General features: G+C 47.4%; 1 protein-coding gene across 3 annotated transcripts; it reads right to left on the bottom strand.

The window, feature by feature from the left end:
* Nucleotides 1-5,924: 5,924 nt before the first annotated feature.
* Nucleotides 5,925-8,814, bottom strand: kcns2 (potassium voltage-gated channel modifier subfamily S member 2). 3 transcript variants are annotated; one of them, XM_084670102.1, is made up of 3 exons: nucleotides 8,309-8,814; nucleotides 6,749-7,886; nucleotides 5,925-6,601 (listed from the first exon to the last, which is right to left on the bottom strand). In XM_084670102.1, exons 2-3 carry the CDS (start codon nucleotides 7,850-7,852, stop codon nucleotides 6,419-6,421), a joined length of 1,287 nt encoding a protein of 428 aa, XP_084526228.1. In that variant the 5' UTR covers nucleotides 7,853-7,886; nucleotides 8,309-8,814; the 3' UTR covers nucleotides 5,925-6,418. The 3 variants fall into 3 exon arrangements, with proteins under 3 accessions (XP_084526228.1, XP_084526236.1, XP_084526220.1); XM_084670110.1 differs by having other exon boundaries at nucleotides 5,925-6,595; XM_084670094.1 differs by having other exon boundaries at nucleotides 5,925-7,886.
* Between the last annotated feature and the right edge of the window lie 2,932 nt (nucleotides 8,815-11,746).

Below are 11,746 nucleotides of genomic sequence, written 5' to 3'. Positions count from 1 at the left end.
AACACACACTAACACATCCTAATGCCAACTGGAAGGTGGGTAGTGAGCTTCTGACAGAGAAACCTACTCCTTATTTAGCACCCCTGCTGGAGACTAGCCTGCAGCATGTTGCGAACACACACACGCGCACACACACACACACACACACACACAAACACTTCTATCAACAGTGAGAGAACAACATTACTTTCTCTGACTCTGGCACACCTCTGCACTGTGTCTGGAGGGCTCTCTCTCCCCTCGGTGGCAGCCTGGGGAAATAGATTTCTGTAACAAAGAAATCAGTGGTTGTATGTGTGTGTGTGTGTGTCTGTTTGTATGTGCAAAAACATGCCCGCACACACACACACACACACCACAAAGGCACAGTGATGAGAGACCTACCTCTCTTAAAACAAACTAGAAGCGGTTTTAACAGAAAATCTCCTCAGGTTTGAATGATCTTTCAGAGATACCCTTTACATGAGTCCTTTAAGGGAACCACGCTGCTCAGTGAAGCAGGCGCATCAGAGGTGATAAGTTGGGGAATCTGAAAGACAAGGATCCGAGGCAGACTGAGGCGCTGGAGAGACTCGTGAAATGCCAACGGACTCTGCCAAACGATGCCTTTACTCCTGCGAGACTGAGAAACAGCACACCAGCTATGTTGGCGTGGTGTTTACAACCACCAAAAAAGCAGAAGGCGCCATCTGCTTCTGTCAGATTTCACGCTGGGTGTGCTGCAAAGGATTGTGGGTCTGCTGCCCAAGATGGAACTGTTATGATTCGACGGTAAACTTTCAATATGCCCCTCAAAAGTGGGAATGTGCTGCAAGACATTGGAGATGTTTGTTGGCATAAATAGAGCAGTGAATTATTCTATTATTTCACACTCCGTGACAACACATTTCAATACTAGTCCTGAGGCATGATTCAATAAGCACATTTACAAATCATTATGAATCACCACATTAGGTCTCACAGCCTAATAGGGATGTTTGGTCGGTTTTTCTGGGCCTGTTCCTTCCAAGCGCAGGAGGTGCAGTGGAGTGGAAACATAGTCATACTGGCTGACGTCTAGCTACAGGCAGCTGTAATGAAGCTAAACGAGAAGGCTCGAGTCTTTAGTTAGTCTAATCCCCCCCCAAAGCCGGTTGTTGCCTTCCCTGGTCAGTGGAGCAAGGAGGTTCTCGTTCTCCGCTCTTCTTTCTTTCCCTCCTCTCCTCTCCTCTGCTTTTAACCTCTCCTATCCTTTTCCTCCAGTCTCGTCTGTCTTCCCCCTCTCCCCCTCTCCTTCTCCTCCCCTTCTCTCCTCTCTTCTCCCCCCCCCCCCCCCCCTCCGCTCTCTCGCATGTGGATTTGCTGACTCCCAGGTCCTGCTGATGACACGCATCTGGAAGGAGTTGGCCGATGACGGGGAGGATGAGCTCCCTGAGAGATGACATCCTGGAAACTGAACAACCCTGTTGCAGGCTTCAGACCTTGTAATCACCAGCATTTGCTCTCTTTGTCTCCCTGTTTCTCTATTTCTCCTGTACTCATTTACAATCTCTAATATGCTGTGCTTTGACCGACAACATCACTTGGTAGAATTGGGATCATGTCAGTACAAGCTGACCTGTTTGGGAGTTGAAGACTCGAGACAGAACCGAGACAGAACCCAGACAGAACCCAGACAGAACCCAGACAGAACCCAGACAGAACCCAGACAGAACCTATCCCGTCCTACATGCCGAGGAACCAAACCCACAGAACGATCCATGTGATAGTGGCCGGACGAGGCTCATTAAGACTTCCAAACCCTGTATCAGTAAGCAGGCTCCCCTGGTCGAGGGGAAAGGCTCTGGGCTGATTCAGCTTGCAGCGCCAGGTGGGTTTAAAAGGCTATTAGACACAGCAGACACGGTGCCATCCCTTCATTTAAAAACTAATCAGGCAATTATCATCAGTCTCCACTGCCGCTGGCAATGAATGCGGCCTTGCTTCCTCTGAGGACGGATGATGGCAACGCGTCACGGAAAAGGGATGGGGCGGGGGGGGGGGGGGGTTGAGAGAAGGAGGAAGGAGGGATGAGAGAGGGATGAGGAAGAGATGAAAAAGGTAGGAATGAGGGATGAGAGGAATGAGGGCTGGGGGAGGGAGGGGTGGGGCGGGGGTGATGGAATAAATGTGGGGACAAGACGACAGCTCATTAAGAAGATATTGACAAAGCTTTCACGCATGATGATGCCGCACAGAGCTGAACCTCTGTTGGTTTGAACACTGAAGGAACCTGATTTATTTCCAGTGTGTGTAGATTGACTTCTGTAGGAATGAAGGAGACACGAGACAAAGTGAGAGCCCAGCTGAGGCGGCAGGTCTTTGATCTTCGACAGTGTTGTCGTTGAGAGAGAGAGAGAGAGAGAGAGAGAGAGAGAGAGAGAGAGAGAGAGAGAGAGAGAGAGAGAGAGAGAGAGAGAGAGAGAGAGAGAGAGAGAGAGAGAGAGAGAGAGAGAGAGAGAGAGAGAGAGAGAGAGAGAGAGAGAGAGAGAGAGAGAGAGAGAGAGAGAGAGAGAGAGAGAGAGAGAGAAGAGAGAGAGAGAGAGAGAGAGAGAGAGAGAGAGAGAGAGAGAGAGAGAGAGAGAGAGAGAGAGAGAGAGAAAGAGAAAGAGAAAGAGAAAGAGAAAGAGAAAGGGACTAATCTCACCCTGGCATTAGTTTACATCCCCTTGCAGAGGGTGGTTTTCCCTTGGGTGTGTTTTCTCTGTGTGTATAGCCCAGCGCATTAGACTCTGCAGACCTACCCAGATTCTGAGGTCTCTGTCGCTCAGCCATTAATTGACGTGCCGGGTCTTGAACCGGAGCGTCGGCAGGAATACACAAGCTATCTGTCCTCTGTGGAGCCAGCCAGGGTCAGGGGGCTGCTAGTGAGGAGAAGCTGTCTCCTCCTTTCTTCCTCAGGAGGGGCGGAGGGGGCGAGGGAGGAAGGTATGTGGTCTGCTCAGCTCCAGTCTTAGGCCTGATTGGTCCAGTGTGTCTGACACAGAAATGGAATTTGGGTGCTCAATCAAGCAGGGTGCTCCTCAGGGATGAAAGATGATTTGGCTGACGATCAAACAAAACAGACAAATGTAATTTTGGACCTCAACTCTCTTTCCTATTTTGATGCTTATAATTCCAAACTCACTCAGTCGAAATGCTATACATCCACTGTACACAGGGGTTGCTGTTGACAGTCTGGACATCAATAGATAATCTGTAGGGCGTCTAAAAATAAAGTGTGCCAGGTTGCTGCCTTCTTAACAGTCGTGAAATCTCCATTACAACCCTGCACTGGAGCACAAATGCACGTTCAACATTTCTGTCCGCTTTGCTGGCCTAGATCAGCAGTGAAACGTCTCTCCTCGCAGAAGCATCATGACTCATGCACAGGGGTTGGCCGCTCTGGGAGAAACATTAACTGTCATAAGCACACAACGTCTAGTCCCAAAGTCACTGGGAATAAAACACTTAGCAAAAACCGTTTGACTCAGGAAGATGACTGAATTAATATAACTGGATAGAAAGACAGACTACGTGGCACGGGGTACAACACTTCTTAAAGTCATTTTAAAAGCTTTTCTAAAAGTTCCAGTGTATCTTGATGTGCGAAAAGCAGTGTTTGTTTTTGCCTCCCACTCGCAATCATACAAAAGGTCTTCTGTAGGTGCGACATAAAAAAACATACCCGCTTTCTATACATAGACGCCTACATAGTATATCTACACACACGTAGAATATATGGAGTGATAATTGGTGTTAACAGCACTCCATAGATAATCACCAGAAAGATTCTTAAGTGGATCATGTGACAGTACAGTGGGAGGCAGTCAGGGAGAGGAACATCCGAGAGGATGGCTATCTCTCTCCTCTGCTGAGAAGAGTGGAGTGATAGAGGCAGATGGCCATGTGTAATAACAGAGGAGCCTTAGTAACAGACTCCACACCGGTTCATCTCAGTAGCCTGGCGACTCTGCCATGTTGCTACCGGCTCCGGTAACCTCTCCATTAGCGACAGCTCGACACAATAAACAGTCTCTCGCTCCGACTCGACCCACCGTGCAAAGCCTCGGGAACATTGAGTTCCCGCTGCTTCGCGGACGGCAGCTCGATGAGAAACAGGGCTCCGCTCTTTTCCTCTTTCTCTCTTTGTTCCTTTTGTCTTTTTGTCAGTCTCTCCTTCTCTTTGTCTCTCGTCTCTCCTCACTCTTTATCCATCTCTCCTCTTTACACTTTCTCTTTCTCTTGCTCAACCCAGTGTCTTTGTCTCTCTCCCTCCTTCCCTCTTTTTCTCTTGCTCTCTCTGCCAACTCTCTCTCTCTCTCTAAACTCTCTCCCTCTCTTTCTCTCTCTCCAAACGCTCTCTCTCTCTCTCTCTCTGATTTCCAGGTGATTGTAGAGCTGACAGATCCTTTCCTATATTTAACGCTGGGTTGTTACGGCTGTGAAGAAGGGAGACAAGCAGCACACATCTGCTGTTCTTCTCCTCTAATGACTAAACAAACGTCTGCTGTGTTGGTGTGTGTGTGTGTGTGTGTGTGTGTGTTTGTGTGTGTATTTGTGTGGCACATGCCAGAGAAAATCAGGGCAGACTTATTCATTTATCTTCACAGTGAGTGGCTAATGGTACAGGTGAGACACACACACAAACACACACCCACACACACACACACACACACAGACATCTCCATCTTCCCGTAGTCCGTTCAGCATGACCTGTCCTTTCTGTCTCCTGCCAGACAGTATCCTGAGTAATCCTCCTGCAGGCCAGTCTAGACAGCCCTTCACCTCATTCAGAGGGCCTTTCAGAGTCATTCCCCTTACTTATTAGTTTTCATGAATAATTCAGTAATTAACTTTGACTGTGTCTTAGGAATTGTGCTCTTTAAAATAAGACAGAGCGTTCCTAATTGAGGATTGTTGTCAAACGGCGAGCTCCCACAACTTGGGTTTGTTTTTTCTTCTGTTTCCAGGAAATCCTTGAAGGTAAATTGGTTTTGTTCTTTTTTTGTTTGCTGGTGAATGTCAGCCTTTACATTACATTAATCCTGGTGCTCTTTAGAAACCTTTTCTATTTTGAACTTGTTTATTTAGGGTGTTTTATCATTCATTTTTTTGATTAAAATTAAGAATAAGTTCAAACATTCATCATTGGCTTCTGAATCAATGCTTAAACTTGCACATGTTGTTGTCGGCACAGTCAGCCCTCTCCATTTTCGGAGTCATTTGAACATTACTGCTGCTAGGAGAATGTTTACGTGCATGTCTGTCGAAAAAGATGAGTGCTCTGTGTACTCCTTGACTCGTTTTCAGTTTATCTGAATGACAGGATCGTGTGAGCGACATGAGGGCTGTACTGGAAACACAATCTTCAGGTATTCAGTCTACAGTAGAATTCCATAACACGGATATGTTCATGGTGAATATTGTGAGGGTGGAAGGACAACAGAGAAGCTCATTCCTGCTTCTGGGTTTCATTCAAACCGAACACTCTTGGCTTTTATGGAACAAAAGTGTGGTCAGGCTCTCTCAGTGAACATTCTCTCTGATCCTCCTCCGGGTTGATTATCTCACTTCTGTAGTCAGAAGTCACCATTGGGATCTCGATGGAAACCACAACCCCCTCCCCCCCTCTCTTTTCCTCCTCCTCTCCACCCTTGCTCGCTCCCAATCCCACAGTCTGTTCACACCAACCTCATGATCTTTCCAATAAATAGTGCATGACTGACTGAGTCAACATAATCAATGTTTGACTGGGTGTATATGGGACTTGACTGCTACATTGTTCCCTGTTTGAAGCTGGCTATGACATGATTTTTGACACAGAAGTAAGCCATTCTATGCTTCTTGATGTCTGCGGATTCCGGTTCTTTCATTCATTTCCATTTAGCAGATGTCTTTATTCAAAGCTTTACCCAACCCATCTGTTGATCACTTGTGCTCTTTATTAAGAACAGTTGGTTGAGGGGTATATTCTTTTACACGTTGTACAAACAGTTACACAGGCCTATTGGGTGCAACATTATAATAACAATGCATCTTTAACATGGTTTGTTACAGCAGCACAACAGTGGAGAATCAAAAGACATGATTAAAGCTATACTTTTGGACATTATCACAACACCCTAGTACACAGCAAGGGTACAACTTCAGCCCATGACCTCCAACACCATTGACGCTTACACTGTAGGTCTCCTTCATCAGAGACTTCAACAAACACATGGGGTAATGTCTGTTACATTTTTGAAAAAGAAAACGTTTGGAACGATAGTGTATATGCACAGTCACGCTCAACTACGACGTCAGAACGCTGGACAGCTCCCCCCTGCTCTCTGGTGCCACACAAAACAATCATGTCCTCAAAGCCTCCCTCGTTTGATTTGGCCATTGGCTCAGAGCAGCGAGACAATTCTCTCAGCTTTCAGTGTATTGACTCATTTAGACTGTGTTCACTGGGTGAACTCCGACTCATGTTGGAAAGACTCGCCATGAACGACTTCACTTTGTGAGCGTAATAGTTCCGTAGGTTGACGGAGGGCGGCACCTCTTTGATCCCCTCGTCGAAATCGCAGCTCCTCATGGCGATTTCCAGCTGTTTCTGCCGCTTGTAGAAGAGGGAGAACTTATTAAATATGAGCGTTATCGGAAGCACGACCACCAAGATGCCTGCGAGGATGCACGCCGACGCGGTTAGTTTCCCCGCGATGGACACCGGCACCACATCTCCGTAGCCAACGGTCGTCATGCTTACCGTAGCCCACCACCAGCACGCCGGGATGGTGGAGAGATCCTCGCTGTCTTCTTTCTCCACGGTGTAGGCCATCACGGAGAAGAACGACACCCCCACCGCCAGGTAGAGGAGTAAGAGGCCCACCTCCTTGTAGCTGTTCTTCAGCGTGGCGCCGAGGGAGCGCAGCCCCGTGGAGTGACGGGCGAGCTTCAGGATGCGGAAGATCCTGGTCAGGCGCAGCACCTGCGCCACGCGCCCGAGGTTTGCCAGGGCAGGGCTGCTCTCGGCCACCAGGTTGATGACGAGGGTCAGGTAGAACGGCAGGATGGACACCAGGTCGATCAGGTTCAAGGGGTGCTCGAAAAAGTGGATGAGGTCAGGCGCCACGGTGAACCTTGTGACCAGCTCGAAGGTGAACCAGCCGATGCCAAAGTGCTCCACGGTCTCGAACCTGGGGTCCTCCAGCAGTTGGCCCTCGCTGTCCCTCGAGCTGAACTCCGTCATGCTGTTCATGCACATGGTGGCGATGGAGCCCAGGACAACAAGAATGGACAGGATACTGATGACCCGGCTCGCTAAGGAATAACCTGGATTATCCAGCATCAGCCAGATGCGCCGCCGGGCGCTCCCTAGGGGCTGCTTGTCGAACTTGGTGGCATCGTTGTAGAACTCGAGGATCTCGTCAAAAGAAGAGGTGGTGCTGCCTCCGTCCTCGCTTCCGTCCCAGTCGTTGCGGTCTGTGTCCATTTTCCTGCAGTGGTAAGCGTTACTGCAACAGGAGTCTATGAAGAACTCGTTGATGCCCCAGTACTCAATCTCCTGGCTGAAAGAGAAGATACAGAGTTCGGCCATGACATGAAGACGTCCGGTGTTGTAGAAATTCAACACGTAGGGGAACAGAGCGGGATTCCTGTCAAAATAAAACTCTTTCTCTGTGTCATCATAGTCATCACACAGTTCCAGTATGGACTCTTTTGATTGGCAGAGCAGCAGGCGGGCCAGACGAGTCTCGGGGAAGCGAGACAGCATGTTGGACAGCAGTCTCTTCTTGAACCCGCCGACGTTGATGCGGATGGCATTGTCCTCGTACGCGCCACTCAGCTCCTCGAGACTCTGTCCGGTCATGGCTGGCGCGAATGGCTGGTCAGAGTCGCAGATCCTGCGAGGCAGACAAAGACTTTAATCAGAGACCGCGGTACAGGGGTTGGAATCGTTCTGGAAAGTGGGCAGTAAACTGAGGCTATTCAGACTTGACGACGAGGACCGAATGCTGTCAGATTAACAAACGTGTTCGAACGTGTACATTGTCTTTGTCTGCTCAACGATTAAATAATAGGCTACTATCCAGAATCAGTATTTTGTCATGTAAAATGACTAAGACCAAAACCAATACCACAGGATATGCTTGGAGTCAAACGACACAATAAAGACTGCTTCTGGAAGAGTACCTTTCATCAATTGAACTTTGCATCAATTACACCACGCCTGTGGTCAATGAGTCTTGTTGACAATTAGGCTAAACCTAGGCTGATAAAGAATTCAATTTTTGATTATGTGGTATCTTCTGTAAAGACAACTTACTTTCGTATACGCCCTTTTGGCACTCTTCGTTTACACAGCGTGTCTTTTTTGCTGTAACTCCGTTGAAGGCATTGTGTTCCGCGGAGCTTGCGAGTAAGTTCAGATAGCCTACGTAGATGATTTGTTTCTCTGCGACGATAAATAACTGCTCTCTAAAATCTGTCACGCTTTATTGCCTGGGTAGACAGGGATTTCCCGGCATCCAGTATGATGATTTCCCTTAGACATGAAAGATGTGTCCTCCCCCAGATTTCCCTACAGGCTGTGTATCATTAAAGCCTTCACCAGCAACCGCGCGCCTCGATCTGAAGTAGAAAGCCGGTCCAAGTGCTTCGATTTTCAGGGGGAATTCCTCGGGTCTTCGATCTAACCTTTCTCTTTTGCTGCGCACCAACACGTACGCACCGCCCTCCGACTGATCTCAACACCTCCGTGGCGCTGAAAGGGACAGCTCCAGGAGAGAGAGTGTGAGAGAGAAAGAGAGAGAGTCACGAACGGTCTCAGGCACGCGCGCGCCTGGCGCTATAGGTCGACCTCGTCTTGAAATTAGAAAGCCTAACCAACCATGGCAGTAGAAGAGGAAGACAGATGACTCGTCATGTAAAGGTTAGGATTGATTAGTGAGAATGAAAATAATGAGTTATGTATCAAACCATTTGACAAGTGTACTAGATAAACAGGATGGTCAGAATTCCAGGTATGCTCTATTGATTGGGCCTACAGTAACATGGAAATAGTAATTTTAATGAGAAGATATTGAACTACACGGAGTAAACAACAGAGACCTACTGGCTTGGTTCCTGCAGAATGGCAGACCCATCTAATGTGTAACCATGTCAATCAAGCATGGCAAAACTAGAACACAGATTGATGTCACACTAGCATACACTCCTTAAAGATTCCAAGTCACGCTTGATGCGTGCTTGCATGTGTATACATGTGCGTGCGTGTGTTCCTAACATATTTCATCAATGAGGCCACTGTATATATAATCCGAACATCTTGAGTAATTGGGGAGAAATTAGTTTGTAAACCAATATGAATGAACGTGTGAATAAATATATGAAGAGCTATAACCTCTACTCTCCCAACAGACAAGCACTACAGACAGCAGGAATTTGAGGACATCTCATGAGGTGCTTTCAGCAGCTACTGTCTCTCCAGGTGATCTTACCAAAGTCATCGTCATATCCCATTTAAAGGAATAATGCCCAAGTTTTCTGATAAACCACTGTTTTTGTTAACGGAATACAGAGAAACGCGACGCAATTCTGGCAGTCACAGCGCAGGTAATGTGATGACGAGGATGATCCAGGGTACGTTTTGCCACGGCTGCTTCTCAGAAGACACGCTGCGTGAGGGGAACGTCTCCATCAACTTACCAAGACTGTGAATTTGAGGAACCAGCCCCCCCCCCCCCCCTGCTGTGTTCCAAACCATCAGTCATTCACATGCAGCTTGTTCCTGGCGGGGCTTCAAACACGCTTCAGTCTCAGTGGAGACTGAAAGGAGGCCCGACACGGTGAGGTGACCCAGTAAATTCAGCTGTGAAAGAAAAGACAGCTTTATTGTTTTCTTCCAGGCAGGACCATTCCAACAAACGAGAATATAAATGTCCTCAGTATCGAAATGATCAGTAACCAAGATGTTTGGCCTGACCTTAAATCATTACAAATAAACAGTTTGGACCCTCACATAGTTTGAACCCACAGACAGCCAGGATGTATATAACACCAGATTTCTCTCCTCTTTCAGCCACGAGGCACTTGGAATGAGCTACTTAGTGCATGGGGAGTCATTGACTAAAGTCTCAAAGCCAATTCTTCTCCCTTAAGTCAATTTCCAGAAGCGTAGTTAAGGCAATTTAGAAGGTTTGATATTTATGGGACTTGCAGTCCCAATGTTTCAGAAACAGGGGATTTTGGGGGGGAAGCATATCCTCTAAGTCTTTCGTAGTGTGTAATAAATCAAGTCGCTTGAAAAGTATTCCTCCTTCGCTCTAAAGCCATTCTTCCCTTGAACGATTTTGTTCTCTAATCCAGTCTTCCTGCTTGAGGGGAGCCAAATCATCCAGCTTCCTCTTTCAGGGCTCTGAGATGATGTTCCCTTCTGCGCCTGTCAATTGTATAGGGAGGGAAGGTACCTCCTTCCTTCTCCCTCGCTCTCCGACTGTCTTCCTCCCTCTGAGCCTGAGGGGCAGGCATGGCAGAGATCGTGTGTGCAGTGTGTGTAGGAGTGCTTCTCCTCTCTTTCTCTCTTTTTCTCTCTCTTTTTCTCTCTCTTTTTCTCTCTCTCTCTCTCTCTCTCTCTCTCTCTCTCTCTCTCTCTCTCTCTCTCTCTGTCTCTCTCTCTCTCTCTCTCTCTCTCTCTCTCTCTCTGTATCTCTCTCTCTTTCTGTCTCTCTGTCTGTCTCTCTCTCTTACGCTCTCTCTCTGTTTTCACTCTCAATCTGTCTCTCTCGCCATGTCTCTATCTCTCAGCCTAGAAAAGGCAATTTGTCAGAGGTCAGACAATATGCTGACCTCATCCGTGGCAGCAACCATCAGGTGGTCATTTCAGGGTTCATATTCTGCCCCACGACGGGACACTGACCACGGGGAGATTGGCCTGTTTAAGGCCCCCCGGCGCATGATAAACTCTGTCAATAAAGTTGGCCATATGTTGAAGTCTGAACATCTGCCAGCAGCTCACATCGTTTGGAGCTGCTGAGGGAAGCAGTGGCAGAAGACTGAGCTGCAGGGCCTTCTGGGAGATTTATGACAGGCGTATAGAGGAATCTGTTAAGTCATGCAACTGAGACTAACGACTGAGAAATAAAACATGCTGTGTGACTTCTTCCACTTCTCTCCTTTATACAAAGATAATCACCTGGACTCTGGCATGGATGGGGTGTCAGATGAGAAAGTCTTCACAAAGCAGAACTAACTCATTGTTGATTCAGCATGGGATTAAATGACTCCAAATAAACTCAAGAACCACAGGATATATTTGCAATTGAAAGAGAATTTTGGATATAATCCATTAATGTTTGTGTCAAGATTAGTTCAGCGTTCCAGTTATTCTGTGTGTGCTCGTGCACATGGATCAGTGTGTGTGTGTGGGTCTGTGTTTTGTGCGTGGGACTGTGTGTATGTGTTTGTGTTGGAAGGTGTTTGCTTTTGAAACGCGGTGCCAATCCATCTGTGCAGGGTATTTTATATATGAAAGCTAGCCAGAACAAAACAGTGACTGTATCTCTCCATTGTTATGGATGAACGCTGATTAGAAGAGAGGGAAAAAAGACTTGAGACCAGCCAGGAGGAGATGCCCATCCTTTGACCAGCCATGCAGGTGGGATACATGTAATCAAATGACCATCATCATATCGAAATCAGGCATTTTTGTTCTCCAATGTCCATCATCACCAGGATTCATTTTTCTATTTCTTTTCTGCAGCTG

This window comes from Hypomesus nipponensis, chromosome 2 (genome assembly GCF_054491055.1).
Source record: "Hypomesus nipponensis isolate SF chromosome 2, ASM5449105v1, whole genome shotgun sequence".
NCBI lineage: Eukaryota > Metazoa > Chordata > Actinopteri > Osmeriformes > Osmeridae > Hypomesus > Hypomesus nipponensis.
The sequence above is the reverse complement of the archived record's forward strand: the minus strand, read 5'-3'. Positions and strand labels throughout refer to the sequence as shown.

What these genes read in the sequence shown, in the direction of transcription:
- kcns2 (XM_084670094.1), bottom strand. Translation starts at nt 7,852, where the DNA reads ATGACCGGACAGAGTCTCGAGGAGCTGAGTGGCGCGTACGAGGACAAT.